The following is an 18,622-nucleotide window of genomic DNA, read 5'->3' as shown; positions in this document are numbered from 1 at the left end:
AAAATTAGTATATTATTTATACTGTATAATTTAAAGATCCATTGATTTTAACTACTAAATTTCAATAACTTTTTAGTTTAGGTACCAAAATTAAATAGTATTTTAGATTAGGTACTAGTTGAAAGGTCAAACAAATTAATAAAGTAAAAGGTATTAGAATTTACATATATTACACCACATGCCACTACAATAAAAAAATAAAAATAATATTACATCACAAATATTACATTAATTTATACTATATTATATTAAAAAAGAAAAAAGCAATCCAGTCACAACTTAACTGTGACTATCTTGGTAAATTAAAAGAGACAACTCACACCACTATACTATATATTATTTTGAGTAAAAGTATTGTTTTGACCTCTATTTATACTATATTGTAGTATAATTTCTCTAAAAAAAATTTAATTAAGTCACAACTTAACTTTGACTGTCTCACAACTTAAATGTGACTGTCGTTCAGTCACAACTAAATTTGAAGTTGAGACTACATTAGCAAATTTTCAAGATAATATAAAAGTCTCAAGGGCAATTTTGTCAAAACTTTATAAATTTTAAGTAACACTCATCATATGTGGGTCAAAAGATAAAAATGTCAAATGGAAAATGCTTAAATCAAAGGGTCTAACATATTTGTGACCTAATCTAAAAAACTACATTTAAATTTGGTAGTTCAATTGAAAAATTATATGGTCTTCATGTTATACCAAAAAATTATTGAAATTTGGTATTTAATCCTAATTTTCTAATAATTTAATTATACACTAAAATCTAAACCCTAATACTCTATATACCCTAATACTTTTTATGCTCTATAATTTATACATTAAATCCTATATACTCTATATTCTTTAGGATATTAGATTTTAGGCTCTTTAGGATACTTTTAATTATCTTTTTATAATGAAATGTATTACAGTTTAAGGTTTAAAATAACTAAACGAAATCTCAAACTTTTTTTTTTCCCTTTCCAATTGCCCAAGGGCCCCAAACCCCCCCTTTTTTTTTTCTTTACTTTTTTTTCCCCATGCCTCTCTCTTCAGTCTTTTTTTTTTTTTTTTAATCTTTCCTTCAGTTTTTCTCATGCCTCTTAGCCAGCCAAGCTTTATCTTCATTGAGTGTAACAACCTAAATTTTGGCTTATAGTAATTTTGTTACTTAAATTTTTCAAACTTGTTCTAAGGTTTGTTTAAAAGAATTAGAAATTTCTTTAAGTTTATTTTAACTAAATTAGACATATGGTTGTGGTTCTAGAGCTTAGTTGTGTGGAAATGAATTTTAGAAATGAAATTCAAGAATTTGGAGATTATTTTTTTTAGAATTAAATTATGATAGTAGGATTTTTCATAATTTTTTTTAAATAAATTTGACTCTTTTAAGGCCATAGGAAATTAGTACTTATCAATACGAGTTTGTAGAATTTTTCAGTAAATTATTTAGAGTCTTGAGCTATTTTTGTTGAATTTCTTAAGTTGAAGAAAATAGAAAATTTCGATAAATTTCTGAAGTTGGAAAAAAATTTTGAAATTTCGGAGAAATCTTCGCTAAAAATTGTTAAAGATGTGTTTCGATTTCAGGAAAAAAAAAGGTAATATAATACCTTGATCACAAGTTAACAACCGACAACCCATAACAGAACCAAGCTTGTGCCATAAATGCGGCTTAAGCCCAAGCTATCAGATGCAACTGTATTATTAGCATTCGGCTTATGCCATAAATTCGGTAACAACTTGTTGTCCATGATCCTCTATCTTTGGATGAGCACAAACTGATTTGAGTTGAGGGTGATTGTATTTCTTGCTAGCTATACTTATATTTTTATATAATTTTATTTAATATTTTTCCTCTTAATATTGTGTTTATAGTAAAAACTACGGCCTTCACCCAAGTCATTTTTGGGGGCAAGACTTAGATTTGGTGGGTGGAATGCAAATAGATTATCCTTGCCTTCCGGTCCATTGCCTTGTACTCTGCATACAGTCACATGCCATGAATTATTGCGGGCCTTTTCTTCCAGTGCCTATGTCATTAATTAATGTACTCAACTTCAACCTACCAAGCTTCCTCTTAATTCTGAGGCTCTTAGCTACCATTGATTGATTTTGTCTTAATTAATTCTTAGGATCTTAGTACTCAACTTCAACCTACCATCGATCGACTTTGTCCCACTCTTAATTCTGAGGTATATATTGAAACGAACCCCATTTTCATTCCTCAATGATCAAACATCTGACATATGCATTAATGAATATGCTTGATTTGATTGATTATCCATTGTCTTCACTCTGTGGTGTACCATTTTCATCCCTGCATTCATAAATTTTGTTTTGACTTCTGAATACAGACTGAAGGTGTTGTGTTTGTTTTTGTGCAAGAATAGAATTACTTCGGGTTTTGATTTCTTGCTGTTTGGACCGTTTGGTCCACCCCATTTGGGTAACTGCATGCGCAAGCCCAAAAAGCTAGGCAACTAGTAATTCGGCCATGACAAAGCTAATAAAAAATTCCCTTAGTTAGATTACTAAACAAGCCTAGAAGGATAAATAGGTTTTATAAAAAATTTACCCAATTTTAATTTTATCAAGTTGATTAATTAAATAGTGGATTAAAAACAATATAACTAAGGGAACAACAAAACAAATCAATCACAAATAAAGCAACAAAACAAAGCAATCACAAATAACATTTGTTGATTCAGAAAAACCTTTTACTAGGTAAAAACAGCGAGACTTAACCCAGATAAACAATCCACTATGATAACCTAAAAAGATATATCTAGTAACTCAATCTAAACCCTAACTAGACTCCTTCTAAAAAGTAAACTGGCCTCATGCCACCTATAACTCTTTGATCACAAGAATTATAGGAAAACCTTCTTACTAACACCCTGAAGACAAGAGCTCACGAACTCAGCTTTAACCTTGACGCTTGAGTTCAACCAATAATGTAAGATGAATGAATGAAATCGATAGCTTGAATAGATTTACAAAGAATAATCTATTCAAACTATATATGTTTATGCATGAAGAACTATCATATATGATTAAATGTTTATGCACTAAACCTTAGAATGTATAATATATTAGCTAACTTGACTAATGAAAAAGCCACATATTAGAGCTTTTAAAGATAACAAGCCTTATAGAAGTAGGAAATAAATCATAAACCAAGTAGGAAAGAGTAAACAATCAATTAAAGCTTTTAAAACGTTGAAAAACTAGCATTAAAAATCTTACAAAATATTTAGGGTTAAATACAAAAATAGTTCACGAATTTGACAGTGAATCTCAATTTGATCTACTAATTATAAAAAGTGTTAATTTGGTCCACAAACTTTTCAATTTGTACCAAAACAGTATAAACGCTAACTTTCATCCAAAAAGTAACGAAATTGGTCACATGAAAATGTAATGAAAATTTTAGCTAACCCATCTAGTCATCTCTCAAAGACATGAAAGCCCAACGGGCTACATAGACCCAAATACTTGGCTCTGAATGTGATTACAAAAATAAAAATTCACACACTTGTTCAATCGAGAAGAAGTACAAAAGGCCAGAGTTTGAGACTGAAGGTGACTGTATTAAAGTGTTATTAATATTTCCTGGGTAGGCATAGCTGATCAGAGTCTCAGACTCTGAGACCACCTTCATTGCAGAGAGCTCTGAGAATCTATTTAAAGTTTTAAACTAATTAATGTTCCACCAAATATTAAGTTTGCACTTCTTAGCTACTGCTAGATGATCTAGCCCGAATCACTAAGCCCATGGTATTTTGTGTCTAGTTATTTTGGGCCTTTAGCCACTAAAACTTTAGCCTGTTTGTATCTGATTCTTGGGCGTTTTATGAAATATACACGAGACTACAACTCTACAAGACCACATACATTAAAATGTAAAAAAAAAACCTATATTCAAAGTTCAAACAGTGTTCATTGGCCAAAAAAAGAAAAGTTCAAACAGTGTTCTAGTTACAACTGCATGTCTGCTTCGATCTGTACGTATTACATATATAAATAGATTTACAGGTTTTTCTGATAAGAGTTGCGAGCTAAGTTTAGGTTATTCGATCTAGTAGCTAGCGCATGACTTGGAAACCGGTCCAGAAAACTAATAAAGGCATATTAACAAACGCTGCATGCATGCATGCAAATGGTTACGATTGGAGAGGACTGAGTCAATTAACAATTGCGAGTCTCTGTGACGTCCACAAAATCACGAGCCTTTTCCTCCTCCAGCACCCAGAATTGTTGCAAACCTCACCAGCCTCATCCCCATTCTCTCATCTCGATCATCATCAACCCAAAAAGAAAGAAAACAACAACAATGCCGAGCAAGCTGAAGAAGGCAATCGGGGCAGTGAAGGACCAGACTAGCATAAGCCTCGCCAAGGTCTCCAACAGCAGCAACAACGCGGCCAACCTGGAGGTGACGGTCCTCAAGGCCACGAGCCACGACGTCGTTCCAATCGAGGAAAAATACGTGAACGAGATCCTGAGTCTCATCTCGTCCAACAAGGGCTACGCGGAGGCGTGCACCAGCGCCATCGCGAGGCGCGTGGGAAAGACGCGCAATTGGATCGTGGCCCTGAAATCCCTGATGCTGGTCCTCCGCATCTTCCAGGACGGCGACCCCTACTTCCCCATCCAAGTCGTCCAGGCCATGAAGCGCGGCGCCAAGATTGTCAACCTCTCCAACTTTCGCGACGACTCCAATAGTCCCTGGGACTACACCGCCTTTGTCAGGACCTTCGCGCTCTACCTCGACGAGAGGCTCGACTGCTTCCTCACCGGGAATCTCCACCGCCGCGACATCAAACCCCCGATGATGCTGGACCGGATCCATTACTGCCAGAAATTGCTCGACCGGGCTATCGCCACCACGCCAACCGGTGCTGCCAAAACCAACCGTTTAGTCCTAATCTCTCTACACGCCATCGTCCAAGAGACGTACCATCTGTACCGGGACATATCGGACGGTTTGGCGCTTCTTCTAGACAGCTTTTTCCATCTGCAATACCAATCCTGCGTCCATGCTTTTCACGCTTGCGTCAAAGCCTCCAAGCAATTCGAGGAGCTTTCGTCGTTTTACGGCTTGTGTAAGAGCATGGGGGTGGGGCGGACCTCCGAGTACCCGAGCGTGCAGAAGGTCTCGGAGGAGCTCCTCGAGACGTTGCAGGAGTTTTTGAAAGACCAGGCTTCGTTTCCCGGTCGATCTCCGCTGCATCTGCAGCTTCCTCCGCCTAATCCGAAAGGTCTGACCACCTCGGACCTACAGGATCAGGCGGAGGAGTCCGAGAGGGGGTCCCTTTTCGGCTCGGCCTGCACGTCCTTGGAGGATTTAATGAGTGCAACGAATGATCTCAACCAACCAACAATCAATTCGAATTCCAATTCCAATTCCAATTCCAATTCGAGTTCATGTCTTGATCTTGTATCTTTTGATCACTGGCCTCCGCCACAGCCAGAAACAGACATTCAAAACGATCAAGAGCCTCCGAAAGATATTTGGGAGCTTGTTCTATTTGAGTCTGCAAATCAGACGGTGCAAAATTCATCTTCAATCAATGACGTGGACAAGTGGTTTCAAGATTCTTCATTGACGTCAACCCAAAACCAATACAATCCGTTTCTTCAAGACCTCTCCACGGAAGCAGAGAGCTTTGCAACCACCACCAACGTTGATGGCCTGGGAAATTTCCAAGTGGATGATTTGTTTTCATTCCCTTCCACGTCGGCGCCAACGTTTTGTGCGCACGAGCAAGAACAGAGTAGCAGTGATGACACATTGGCACTAACATTATTTGAACCAGATCCAAAACAGAGCACAATGGCAGAGGCACCAACATTTTGTGCACAGAGTACAAGTGATAGTGCAACGACACCAACAAATAACGACAACGAGAGCACAAGAGGAGGAGCATTGCCTAATGAAAAAGATGACCCGTTTGGAACGAGTGAACCTATAATGTGTAATGAATTACTGAATGAAGAAAGTCTGTTGCATCAACAAAGACTCTGGTTGGAGCAGCAAAACAAGATAATTACCAAGCATTTGAGTGGATGATGATTGTCAATTCCAAGTGTAATTGAGTTGTAATTCTTTCGATTCACAAAAGTGCTGTTGCACCAAAGAATGAAACATGGGCCTTGTTGTGCATCTGTTTATGTCAAAGCATATAAGCCCAACGACTATGGCCCGTATGTAGAAAACTAAAATCTAGATTCAAACTCAAGTCGCCAAAAAAAGTGAGTCGAGTTTTATCTTTCGTTACACAAGTCAAGTTCGTTTGCACCTCCAAATTAGTAAATATCTTAGATCCTATTTACAGTTGGAAAAAGATTCACATCCCATAACTGCTCCCTCCATAAGATGAAGCTATTTTGCACCCCCAATTTACCAAAGATCTTTTTTTTATTTTTTTTTTTTGGGCAAGCATTTACCAAAGATCTTAGATTCTAGTTCAAGTTGAAGAGGACAAAAGGAATAAATAGAACGAAAGAAACAATCAAATATTTGGAGGGATGGGGCAGAGAAGGCACGGTTTAACTGACATTGTAACCGTGCAATGTTGGCGGGAAATGGCAGAAAAGAGCCTGAGAGAGAGAGAGAGAGAGAGAGAGAGAGAGAGAGAGAGAGAGAGAGAGAGAGAGAGAGAGAGAGAGAGAGAGAGAGAGAGAGAGAGAGAGAGAGAGAGAGCGAGAGAGAGGGTGTGAAGGAAGCTTTACAGCTAGTTTACGCAGTTGCTTTAAAGAGAGAGGGGTAGTTGTCACGGGAAAATATGAGTCAGAAAAAGTCACAAACTTTTCTTTAGCAGCATAGCATAGCATCAGATGCAATTTCAATGTGCTGGTAGCTTGCTAGACTGGTAGGGTGTCGTGTAGCCTACAAAACAATAGCATGTGAACTTGTGAAGGAAAAATGGACCACACATCTTATGAATAATATTAGAGACTTAATCTAATAAATATAACTTTATACTAATAATTTACTCTTCAGCCTCTGCATATATATATATATATATATATATCTATCTATCTTTCCCATGTGAGGTCGCTGTGAACTTCTTCTTCTACTTGGGACCCGCACTTGTTGGCCCAATTACCTAAATTGCCCCCACTCTCTCATTAGTCATAGACTCATAGTCCCCTCCCTTCCCTACATCTACGCCGTGCCTACCTTCCTGTCATTCCAATGTTCTTTCTTTTCAGTTTTCCAACCTTTACAAGATTCGCAAAATCTCAAGGACCCACTCCACACCCCAACAAATATGAAATATGCATGCTGTCTTCTTCTTGTAAATAAATCACAGCCATCCATCTCTGTAAGACTGTAATTGTGATTGGAATTAAGTTCCACTTTGGTTGTGAAGCTCAAGCCTCACAAGCTTGTGCAAATGGAGACTGGATTTTCAGTCCTTTGCTTATCATGTATGCTAATTACTAAACAAGCATGAGAAGAGGGGTCCATCAACTATTCCACCAAATCTGTTGAAAGAGCCAACTCATGAGTGTTTCAGAAACGAAAGACTTTCATCATTGCCAAATTGCCATTGATATCTTCCCATTATCTGCTCACAAAGATAGAAAAAAAGAAAAAAGAAAAAGCAAAATCTAGCTCCTAAAGCTTTGGGTTCACTATATCATAATATTATGTTGATGTATCCCAAATTCCCAACTTAAAAAAAGGTCCATATCCACATCAAGCAACATTCACCACCATCATCAACATTGTCATCATCATATATGGTACACAAACAAGAATTGGAATGGAGGGTTCAGATAACATCACCACAAGATAGCATCACAACACCCAGTAGTACTGCTACTGTCATTAGTCAAAAAACAAAAACACACAGAAACAGTTGCACACTTTCTAATTCACAGTCTAAAACCCATGTCCATTACAAATATAAAACAACAAAGGCTTCTCTGGGAGGATGTACATTATCAAACAAAAAAACAAGTCACAAGTGGGTAATGAACAAAGAAAAAAAAAACAAAACAAAAAGATGACAATCATCAAAATGAAAAATGAACTTCTCTCTCTTACAGCTTTCACGAGTGAATCAATTAATAAAATTAAAAAAAGGAATAGAAAACCGAGGATACTCCCTAAAAACCGCATCCATGCTCCTTTTCTTTCTTGCCAATATAATATTAATACTAGGATTAATATATAAATATATATAAGTGGTGTTTTTTTTTTTTTTTGAGGTATAATATAAATTAGATAAAAAAAAGTTGGGTATAGGATTTGTGTGTTTGTTGTTGCTTGTCCAAGCAAAGTAGTAGCTTCTCATTCTTGGACGGTTAGAAAATCCAAATGACCTCCCCTCCTCCTGTAGTAAATTACCAACAAATTAATGTCAGCCAAATCTACGACCCAAAAAAGTGACGACAACATCTTAGTACGAATTATATGGGGACTACTACGCCACCACTCTTTTTTTTTTTTTTTTTTTTAATCTTTTGCCCTTTTTGGCTACGACTTTGCCATGTGTCACTAAAAGTCCATGGTCTGCCTACCACCGCACCGCAACATGACATTCAATTCAATGACTTCACAAGTCCACATTTAATCTATCCGTGAATGTAACAAGGACCTTCTAGATGGACTTACATTTACAGTTGTTAATATGGACTTAACAACAAGATACCATCCATTCCAGTCACATGGAATAGTATTCCTGTGACTCGACACGTCGGCACCAAAAAGCATTAGGCCCACCAACACAAACAATCTAATATCCTATACGGGGCAGAATTGTCATTTGACTCCATGGCCAACCAGGTGGCTACTTTTGGAGAAGGACAGCCAGGCTGCCAAGCCGACTTGGCACACTCTCATTGGCTTGCACAAATGACACGTCAGAGTCAAAGTCCTAAAGCCCTAAAGTCAAACATCCTTTACAAAAAAACCAAATCCCGAAACTGACCTTTTTGTTGGCAGGTTTCGCGGTTGGTTATTCCCTCCATGCCCGGGAGAAGATGGTCTTGAGCCGATTCCCGGAGAGTCTCTGCAACGCCTTCTTAGCTCCGGCGACCTCCATTTCCGCCAACCTCTGCAAATGAGGGTGGGCCCCAGCAGCCAACAGCCTCTTCCGGCAGCCCTGGCTCCCTCCGCCGAGTATCGCCGCCACCACCATCACCGGAAACTTCCCACTCACCGTCTCGTTCTTGGGATCCAACATCTGCACCAGCCTCATCACGCTCTTCTCGTCCCTCGCCAGCTCTTTCCGGTTCGACCGGACCGTCAAAAGCGAGACCAGGGCTTGCGCCGCCGATTCTTGTAGCCCCACCGGTTTTGGCGACTCCATCAGCTTCACCAACGACCCCATACAGCTGCCGATGGCTCGCTTATTGCCATCGCTGACACTAGTCGATAAGCTAGCAAGCAATGAAGCTGATATTTGCTGTAGGATTGTGTTACCGTGATTTATGAACTCGCCCAGTTGGACAAGGAACAAGGTTGAAGATGACAGGACTCGAGCGCAAGACTCTGAAGCTGAGAGCGAAGCAATAGCTCGCAGAACGTGTTCCAATGTTTCTGAGCTCAATAAATCTTGGATCAAATGCATTAATCTCTGCAACCCACGTTCTTGAATTATCAAAGCTCGAAAATACTCATCCGTAGAGGCTAAAATTGATATGCAATTAGCCGCTTTTTCTTGTGAAGCAGTGGTGCCTGAGAGCAGCAAATGGACTAGTACTGGCACAGCCCCTTCTTCTCCCAAAGTCGTCTTGATCTCCTCCACATTGGCCACGTTTCTAATGGCACCAACTGCGTGGGTCTGCGTCGCCGGAGACCCAGATCGACACGCTTCGATCAGCACCGATACGCCGCCGTAGGCCGAAACGGCCCAGGCGTTTTCTGGGTCGGCGGTGAGGGATTCGACGGCAATCGCCGCCTTCTCTTTCAAAGGTGAAGACCCTGATTCGAGTATTCTCAGCAATGGGCCTAAACCCCCTTCTTCGAACACGGCCTTGCGCGACTCGTCGTTTGCGGAGGCCAAGAGAGACACGGCGAAGATGGCTTGTTCTCGAACCCAAGGCTGGTTGTGGAAATCGAGTAAGTGAATCAGGTACGCGACGTTTCCTTCTTTGGCGACGAGACTCGCGGCTTTGTCGTCGTCGTTGAGGAGCTGGAGCAGAGACTCCAGAGCCTTCTTCTTGAACTCGACGCCTCCGATTTGTATCCGGGTAAAGAGGTCCCGGATGAAGAAGCCCAGGTCATCTTTACCCGACCCGGGACCCGGATGCGACAAAACGATGGCGTTTGACTGGTGGAGGACGCCAGATCTGAGCAGCAAGTCGAGGTCGCGGAGCTGGTTGGAGAGGGCGGCGGAGGCCATGTCGAGGTCGCTCTGCATGTGGAGCTTGCCGCCGGCGAATGAGGTGTCGGTGCATTGGTCAGCGAGGGCGTTGAGTCGCTGGAGAGTGGAGAGGAGGTTGGGGAGGAGGGTGTAGAGGAGTGGGTTCTCGGCCCAGTGGGGAGAGTCGGACACGTCAGCGACGGAGGAGTTGACGGAGGCGAGCTTGGAGCGAAGAGCCTGCCAGCGGCCGAGGAAGGACTTGACGGCGAGGGAGGAGCGGAGGAGGAGAGAAAGGGTTTCGTTGATAAGGTCGAGGAGGGTTTGGAGTGGGGCGGTGGTGCGCTGCATTTGCGGGTTTGGGTCCGGTTAGGGCGGGATCGGGTTGGGGTCGGGGTTGGTCGTTGAACAACACATGAGAAAGAGAGATGAAGGAGTGTTTGCTTGGAAGGAAAGGAAAGGAAAGTGGAGGGAAAATTGAGGAGAGGAGGGAGTGGTGTCTGACACGAGGGTGGAGAAAAGCGAAGCGAAGCAATCGAGAGGGAGAGCAACAGAAATGAAAAGGAGTTTCTGTGTAATTGTGTATAGACTGTGAGAGTCGGTCTTTTATTAGAGGGAAACAGTCGACCCAGTTTTATTTTTTGACTTTTAAACCATGGACCAGCTAACTACCGCAGGAATGGGCCTGGCCTTGGCCCACTGGCCACCTCGTCCTCCTTCAGTCTTCTATTCTTCTATTTTCTATGCCTTATTATACAATTTTTTTTTTTTTGTGAAACAATTTTTTGTTTTTTATCGTAATCACCAGCCACCACAATGTGGAAAAGATTCAACTACATTTTTGGCATTTCTCCTGCATATAGTATATAAATAAACTAAATTAGTAGTTGATGCTCACGTAATTTACTACAATGGATCACTTCAAAGTCTTCCACTTTGTCTAGACATGTAATTATGAAGATTATGAAATGGAATATTCTTCCTCCTAGTGTTGTGTTTTTGTTTTGTTATAGCCTCATAGACTCATAGTGGTTGTAAAGTTAATTAGTAGGCTTTTTCATTCTATTATCAACCGTTTCTTTTTCTTTTGGTCTGGGTATTTTACTATTTTCAATTTGTAGGTTTCTTTATTATCGGCCTTTTTTTTTATTACTTCCTAAATTATGTTTACTTCGAAGTTTGTGTTGTATAAACCATTGATCTATGACAAATTGACAACACACGGTTTGGGTCCTTGGGAAGGGTGCTAGATCGATCTTTTGTATAGATATTAAATGAACATTTAATTGATTTGTGATTTATGTTAACTTTTTCCTCCAAAATTGAATGATGGATTGAAATATTCTGCAATTGGGACTTAAATTTGGGTTGTTGTATAAAAATAATAAAAGCGATGTTGTGAAGTGCATTCAAACCTGGTTAAATTCGTAGCTTCGTGGTCCAACTGTCCAAGTCGAATTTTCCCTTTTTTCATTTGTCAAGCCTGCAAATAGAAATAAAATTAGAGGGGGTAAATTAAGGAGGGAATTTCCAGAAAAAATAAAATAAAGGTGGGATTTTTATGTGTGCCTTGGACGTAAAAAAAAGAGTCCAACTTGAGGTAAATAGACAGAAATGGGCTTGTGTCGTGTGGGCCTTACCATATTATAAATTTGACTGGACTGGGCCACCCGCTACCCAATTTTGCACCCCTAACTACAACATGCCATATTGCCATGTTCCAAAAAATTGAGAGAGAGAGAGAGCATGTAGTTTTGAAGTGACGATTTTTAACACAACTTTAATACAATAAGAATTTAGTAAGCTTAAGTTGATGATTACTTGACATAAACACATATATGACTCAACCTATTAATCTGAATAATTACCATGTTGGGTTAATATTAGACACAAATAATTAGATTCTGATAGACTTGAATTCAATATGAAGTTAATGAGTTTGAGTTCATCATTTTTTTAGTACAAACACATATATAACACAATATGCTAACACAAATAATAAACATGTTAAATTTATGTCAAACACAACTATATATTAATGTATGAATCAAGTGAAATGGAACTGTATTTTAGAGATACTCTATCATAGGTTGGTTTATAAATAAAAATATCTCAATTAATTTTTAATTCATAATATATATATGAGTTAACCTGAATAAAATTATTTATAAATTTATAAACAGATCAGGAAAATGTTCATGATCAAATTAAAATTAACTAATATTCGACACAAATATAAAGTGACACTACCCATAAATTTATTGACCTGAGGCGATTAATGTGATGTGTGGACTTCTCATAATTGTCATAGATGTTTTGATATTTCATTTCTGTATTATATCTTTTACATATGATTGAAACATTATGTGCTGATATGGTGTTATTAATATATTTAAACTATAATATGGATATAATTTTTAAATGTATTGTTTAAGATTATCATAAATTTGAATGAATTGGACACACTAACATTGCTATATGTTGTACTAAGTTTATGTAGAAAAAATTGTTACCATTTTGGCCCGAAAAAAGCATTAAGCAAAAATTGTTCGTAGCCAAAAGGCCCAAAACAGATATAATAAAGAAAAACTTACTTGTAGAAAATGTTTTTTGTATTTTTTTGTATTTTTTTGTTATGGAAAAATGCCATGAATATAACAATGAAGCACAAACATTTCTGCCATAAGCTTGGGGAGGCCGCCCTAAAACCCTCCTAATACCCCTCTCTGCTTCTACCAGAAAGAACACACAGTGAGCATCAGAAACTCTGAGCACAACAAATCTCAGAAAAACTAGAAAAAGAAAATGGTGAGCAAACCATGGAGGATTATACCAAGGCCATTGTTAGAGACAGTGCTAAACAACCACGCTCAGCACCACCGTGTTCCTCAGCCTCTAATCCTCCACGGCCCCAGAGGCGTCGGCAAAACCACTCTCATCCTCGAACGTAATGACCCTTTTCATCGTTTTGCAATATTTTCTTTAACTTGGTCCTCTCTAACACTCTCTTCTTCATTTCAGGTCTGCTCAGCGAGTGGAACAAAGGCCCACACCTCACAGGCTACGTAGACTTCGCCGAGTGCATCCAAGACCACCACCCACGATTCAATCAGTCGTTTCCTTGGGCTTCTTGGTCCAATTGCCCACCACCCACTTTGTCCGATTGCCGAACCAAGCTCGAACACTGCCTCGAATCCATGGCTCACAGGGGTGTGCAGCTGGGTACCATTAGCTCTCACCAAGTCTTCTCTACTCTCAGCAAATGGCACGGGCTTAACACCGCGCTTCGCCGCGTTATTGAGGGCGATAACGCTTCCAAGAATGCTGTGTCCGATAAGGTTTCGAGCTCAGTGTTGTGGGATCGGGCGGTTTTCGCTCTAAGTGCTCGATGTAATGCCCAAGAGATTGATGGGGTTTTGGGTCTGAGAGAGAAGGGGACGAATTTGTCACTGGAAGAGGCTTCGTATTATAGGGAGGCCGTCGTGGCTCTGAGATTGGCCAAGGAGGTGATTATGATGCAGCAAAGTTGGAGGGCTAATGCTATTGCACATTTGAATCGGACAGGTGGGTTTTCGAGGTCTTTAGCAAATTCGTGTACGGATTGGCCTTGTTTGTTGTTGGAGTTGTTGTCAAATGCTGCTGAAATTGATCATTTCCAGGTAATTAAGTTCAAATTTTTGATAGTGTGCTAAATCATAAGCTATATTCAGTATACAAGGTGTTATGCTTAAGCTATTCACGTGTAAAATTTGCTTGAAAGCAGAAGACTTGCTGGTGTAAATTTGTGTGATTTTGATTAGTGTTTGGTACTTTTGCGAATCTCTAATTGACTGATGTTTCAAATTATAATGAGCAGCCTAAGCTAGTTATAAACAATATCGAAGTTTTACGAAATGCAATTCTATTAGACGAGAATTCATCAGTCCGTGGATCACTGTATCATGACAGTCTAATATGGAGAATAATTGCTTTAGGTGCAAATGAGAGGTGCCTTCCTGTTGTGCTCGTTACATCTGATAGGTGAGGTTTATTCCTAGTCAATTGTGTGTTTCTTTGACAACATCACTTATTGATTCATGCATCACAAATTAAGAATTAACCTTTTAAGATTTTAAAATTCCCTACTTTTCGGGTTATTTTTCTTGTCTGTTTCGGAATTCTAATTCCTACTACTATGCATCAGTTACTATTCATACCGAGCTTACATGGATTTTGGATTTCCAGACATATTTGTCTCTCGTGAGGTAGTCAAACTGAAGCTCTGAAACTATATAACTTTATGATCTGTGAGTGTACGCAATGACATTACATGTGTGTGCAGTTGTCTTTACTTTATTGTAAAATGAAGAAACACTAGTCATTCTTTCTGCGATGCATATATTAATAGCTTAATCACTATCTTCTCAAAAAAAAAAAAAAGCTTAATCACTAAGCATGAAGCACGGGTACATTTGCTTGTTTGTTTTGCAGACCTTTGGCTGGAATCCCCAGGAAGCTAAAATGCATATGGTTACTGATTACTTCAGTCATTCAGAAGTAATTACTGATGATTCACTTTTTTCTTGTACTAATTTTTTTTGTCTTACTTTCCTGGAATACTGGACTTCTTAGTGAGTTTTAGCCCTATTTTTTGTCAAAATTGCAGTGGTTGGTGATTGCTGAGGTGCTTGGCCCAAACGCACGACACCTATTTGAGCTATATGCACTCAAGCAGGGCAATTACTATCAGAAGTAAGGATGATATTTCTTTCTTTTTGTATTCCCCCTTTTTTTTCTTGTTACCATCGCATATACTGGTGCTACATGGTTTATTTCATATATAATTGATGCTACATGGTAATAGTATATGCTAATACTGTTTTTGTTCATCTGAAGGTTTGTGAACAACAAAGATGGCACTTTTGAGGACATCGTGGATGCTTATTTAGCATATTTGCAAGTAAGTTTCTCTAGGGAGCATGAAGTATGCATTCTTCTCAGTTATCTTTTCAATTCTTTGAACCCTTATTGTCCTATTTGCAATTTGCCTTTTTTTTTTTTGATAAATGAATGGAAGTTTCACTTGATATATTACCTGCAAATTCACCTAATTGAGATTAATGGTCACTTCATTGCATCAAACATTTCCTAGATGGATGTACAATAGGCTTGCAGATTAACTTGGCCTGTTAATAACCTTGGTTATGCCTCTTTCTTTTGGTCATAATATATTCTTGCCGTAGTCTTTAGGTGCTTAAGTTGATCACTTTCTTAATTTTCTGATTCTTTGTGCACTTTGCGCTGCCTTACTTGCTCTTCAAGTCTATTCATTTAGATTACTGTAGTGAATCCTGCTATGGAGAAAGCATTGAGACTCCTGCAAAAGTTTGCTGTTGATGCACAAAACAGAAGTATTTCGAAAGATAGATTGCGCTTTGGTGCACCCTGGAGACATCCTCCAGCAACGGATGACCCCACCTTGTGCGTTGAATGGGCAAAGATTCAGCTGATGGATTTTGTGCAGTCTCTAGTCAATACAGAATTTGGAGTATGTAGTCTATGGTTTTCTGTTGTGTTTCTGTTTTGAAATTGGAAGAATTAACTGAATATTTCACTAAAAATTTATGATAATTACTTGTTATGTGGTGGCTGCACTAAGTTTTTATGTATTTTATACAATTAGACTTATTTTTTCAGTTCTATATGATTTTCTTTTGTAAATGTACAACTTTGATGACAAAAGTAATATTGCCTCATAAATAGCTGGTCTCAACATTAATACCCTCCCCCCTCCCCCCTCCCCCCTCCCCCCTCCCCCACTCCATAAACAAAATCTGTGGGTATTACTCATTTGGTAGATCTATCTTCAAAGTTTTTGTTATGCCCTTTCAGACTCTTTTTGTAATTCACTATAGGCTCAAGAAACAAATAGAAGATACTTTTCCTTAGCTTACGGTTGGAGAATGCATCGTCTTGTATCATTATAAATGTACTTTATTGTTAGTAGGTTTTTTTGTCCACTCTTTCTCTTTGGATATGAAACCGAAATGTTGTTATTAGTACTTTTGTCCTCTGGGTAGTTTGCGATTTTCTATATCCCTATGTAACTGGGTGCAGGTTAATTATCTAGCTGACTGTAGCCTTGAGATCTTCGATGATCCTTCTGCTGTTGCGTTGATGGAGGTAGATAAGTCTCTCTTCAGTGATATGTTTTTTGCTTTCATGGATTTCAATGATTATGCACTGTTCTCCCAATCCTGGCATATTTTTAATGATTTTCATAGTAGTGCATTCACAACACTAGCATCTCTATATTTGAGTATTTGATATATTAGTTATTGTACATTTTTGGGTGGATTCCTGAATTCTTATTGCTAAACTTGTTGCCAAGTTTTTTATTGAATATAAATTCTAAAAATAGATAGAAGATATATGTATTTTGTTTTCCTTAGGATCAAGAATTTGGACAGGTGTGATAGGCTAATTCGTCTTCGTTCATTTTCCAATAAATATGCATTGCAAATATTATGCTCATTCTTTCTTTCCTATCACTTAGGTTGGTTTACTCTATGCTCAGCGGGATCCATCCCTCATTCGCCCTATATCTAGAGGCATTCAACGGTGTCTTGTAAGATGGTAAGCTATCTATCTTGTATTGTGGATGCTAAAAAAGGATCATGAAAGCTCTGGCTGGCCACTGATGCTGTCATTCATTACAGGCTTGTCCAAGAGAGAATGCAGATGGGTTTCGCGAACTTGCTTCAGTATTTGTGGCAGCGTATTTTTCGTGGCCGTAGCTATCGTCATTTAATGCTACAAATAGGCTATAAGTAGATCATAAGAGAGGTAAGTTGTCTAAATAGTTATATTGTTGTTCATTCAAATTCCATGTCATGATCTTACAAAAAAAAAAAAAATACATGCCATGATGAATTTAAATTTGTCAGTTTACTACTCAAGGAGACAATCTCCCGCTCTGCCAACAAATTGATCTAAGAATTTAATAAGCAAATTTCAAATTTTGGTGGGTTGGCATGTGTGGTGCTTGAGGGAGGTGTCAGATGATTAATTTTGATTTGGTGCATTGTTCTATACAGATGATAATATGGATAAAGGGCAGTTATGGATTAATGGGTTTTGGGAGATTCCCATAAAAAATTTTTCTCTATCTTTCTTTTCATCCATTACCCCTACTAATTTAGTAAGTCAAAACTTATTAATTGCTTGCTTTGGGGACCCCCGAGAGGGAGGGGGGGGGGGGGGGGAAGGGTCTGTTTGAGCAGATATAATGTTCTTACAACTTTTTAAAGGTTATTTTTAGCCAAATTTGCCTGTGAGCCTTACAAAATTAGGTGATTTACTTTCAGGTGTTTCTTGGAAAAAGCATCTTTTATTTGGGGAGTGAGGTGTCTCCATGCTTCAGGTTCACATAAATATGTAACTGTTCTGATGATAGTAATCGAATGTTTTTGTTGTCCATCTTGTCTATACAATTCATGTGGCACCATATTTTTAATGTTCGCCTAGTTTACTGCATTGTATAATTCCTTGCATGTTCGTACTAAAGTATGTTCCCTTGTTATTGTATACTTCTTTTATCGGCCCTCTATGCTTTTGGATGATCTTCTGACAACATATTGACACTTCTTTCTTTCTTTCTTTTTTCCAAGCTTTTACAGAGTGCAAACATTGGTAAAGTCTTCTAAAGCTGATTTCAAGGACTTATTGGTGTCTAGTAAGAATTTCCTTCTCAGGCTTGTGCATAGTTATTTCATATGCCACACTCTGATTAGCAGTGGTGGTTCATCATCTCTTTACATTCAAATGTAAAACTAAGTGGTTCTGTCAAAGCACCAAGAAAACATCTACTCCCTTGTGTAATTAGTTGTCATTTTGACTTCATATAATGGATTTAGTTCTTTGTTAGCAGAAAACATAGCTAATGGCTTAGTTGATTGCTTCAATCCTTCTACCAATGACATTTCAGCATAACCATAACTTGAAGTTTTTCTACATATGCAGGATATGCTAGGGACTATGGAGCAACATTTTTGTTAAGATTTGATTTGAAGACTATCAAACAAAGACACATTTGATGTTTGGAGATAACTTATAGCATAGCATGAACTGAGTAGTGAGTACAATGACCAGCATTAATCTCATGATTGATGGGAAGCGTTTTGCTTCTTTCCCCACTAATATTTTTCAACAAAAATTCAAAAGCAAAGAAAATAAATAGAGCAAAATAATGTTATTGCTCCACTGTATGTCTTATCACACATATTCGTGATGCCTAATTTTTGTATCCAAATGCAATGGATGTTCCCTGTG

At 38.5% G+C, this 18,622-nt stretch overlaps 3 protein-coding genes across 7 annotated transcripts; 2 read left to right on the top strand and 1 right to left on the bottom strand.

The window, feature by feature from the left end:
- The first annotated feature begins 3,953 nt into the window (after nucleotides 1-3,953).
- Nucleotides 3,954-6,066, top strand: LOC147288082 (ENTH/ANTH/VHS superfamily protein). The gene has a single exon (XM_086240977.1). The coding sequence runs from the start codon at nucleotides 4,327-4,329 to the stop codon at nucleotides 6,064-6,066; it is 1,740 nt and encodes a 579-aa protein (XP_086097103.1). The 5' UTR covers nucleotides 3,954-4,326.
- Nucleotides 6,067-7,798: 1,732 nt separating this feature from the next.
- LOC147288081 (ARM repeat superfamily protein) lies at nucleotides 7,799-10,878 on the bottom strand. The gene is made up of 2 exons (XM_086239706.1): nucleotides 8,939-10,878; nucleotides 7,799-8,341 (listed from the first exon to the last, which is right to left on the bottom strand). The coding sequence occupies exon 1, from the start codon at nucleotides 10,661-10,663 to the stop codon at nucleotides 8,966-8,968; it is 1,698 nt and encodes a 565-aa protein (XP_086095832.1). The 5' UTR covers nucleotides 10,664-10,878; the 3' UTR covers nucleotides 7,799-8,341; nucleotides 8,939-8,965.
- A 2,137-nt stretch (nucleotides 10,879-13,015) lies between these two features.
- On the top strand, nucleotides 13,016-18,596 carry LOC147288080 (uncharacterized). 5 transcript variants are annotated; one of them, XM_086241213.1, is made up of 14 exons: nucleotides 13,016-13,259; nucleotides 13,334-13,876; nucleotides 14,287-14,332; nucleotides 14,496-14,556; nucleotides 14,783-14,848; nucleotides 14,958-15,043; nucleotides 15,188-15,251; nucleotides 15,627-15,839; nucleotides 16,409-16,474; nucleotides 16,848-16,927; nucleotides 17,011-17,137; nucleotides 17,659-17,714; nucleotides 17,962-18,026; nucleotides 18,314-18,596. In XM_086241213.1, exons 1-11 carry the CDS (start codon nucleotides 13,118-13,120, stop codon nucleotides 17,123-17,125), a joined length of 1,482 nt encoding a protein of 493 aa, XP_086097339.1. In that variant the 5' UTR covers nucleotides 13,016-13,117; the 3' UTR covers nucleotides 17,126-17,137; nucleotides 17,659-17,714; nucleotides 17,962-18,026; nucleotides 18,314-18,596. The 5 variants fall into 5 exon arrangements, with proteins under 5 accessions (XP_086097339.1, XP_086097335.1, XP_086097336.1 ...); XM_086241209.1 differs by having other exon boundaries at nucleotides 13,334-13,971; nucleotides 14,169-14,332; XM_086241210.1 differs by having other exon boundaries at nucleotides 13,334-13,971; nucleotides 14,169-14,332; nucleotides 17,659-17,728.
- The last annotated feature ends 26 nt before the right edge of the window (nucleotides 18,597-18,622 follow it).

This window comes from Dryas octopetala, chromosome 4 (genome assembly GCF_963921425.1).
Source record: "Dryas octopetala chromosome 4, drDryOcto1.1, whole genome shotgun sequence".
Classification (NCBI taxonomy): domain Eukaryota; kingdom Viridiplantae; phylum Streptophyta; class Magnoliopsida; order Rosales; family Rosaceae; genus Dryas; species Dryas octopetala.
Note: the sequence above shows the minus strand (reverse complement) of the source record. Positions and strands in the feature narration are given on the sequence as shown.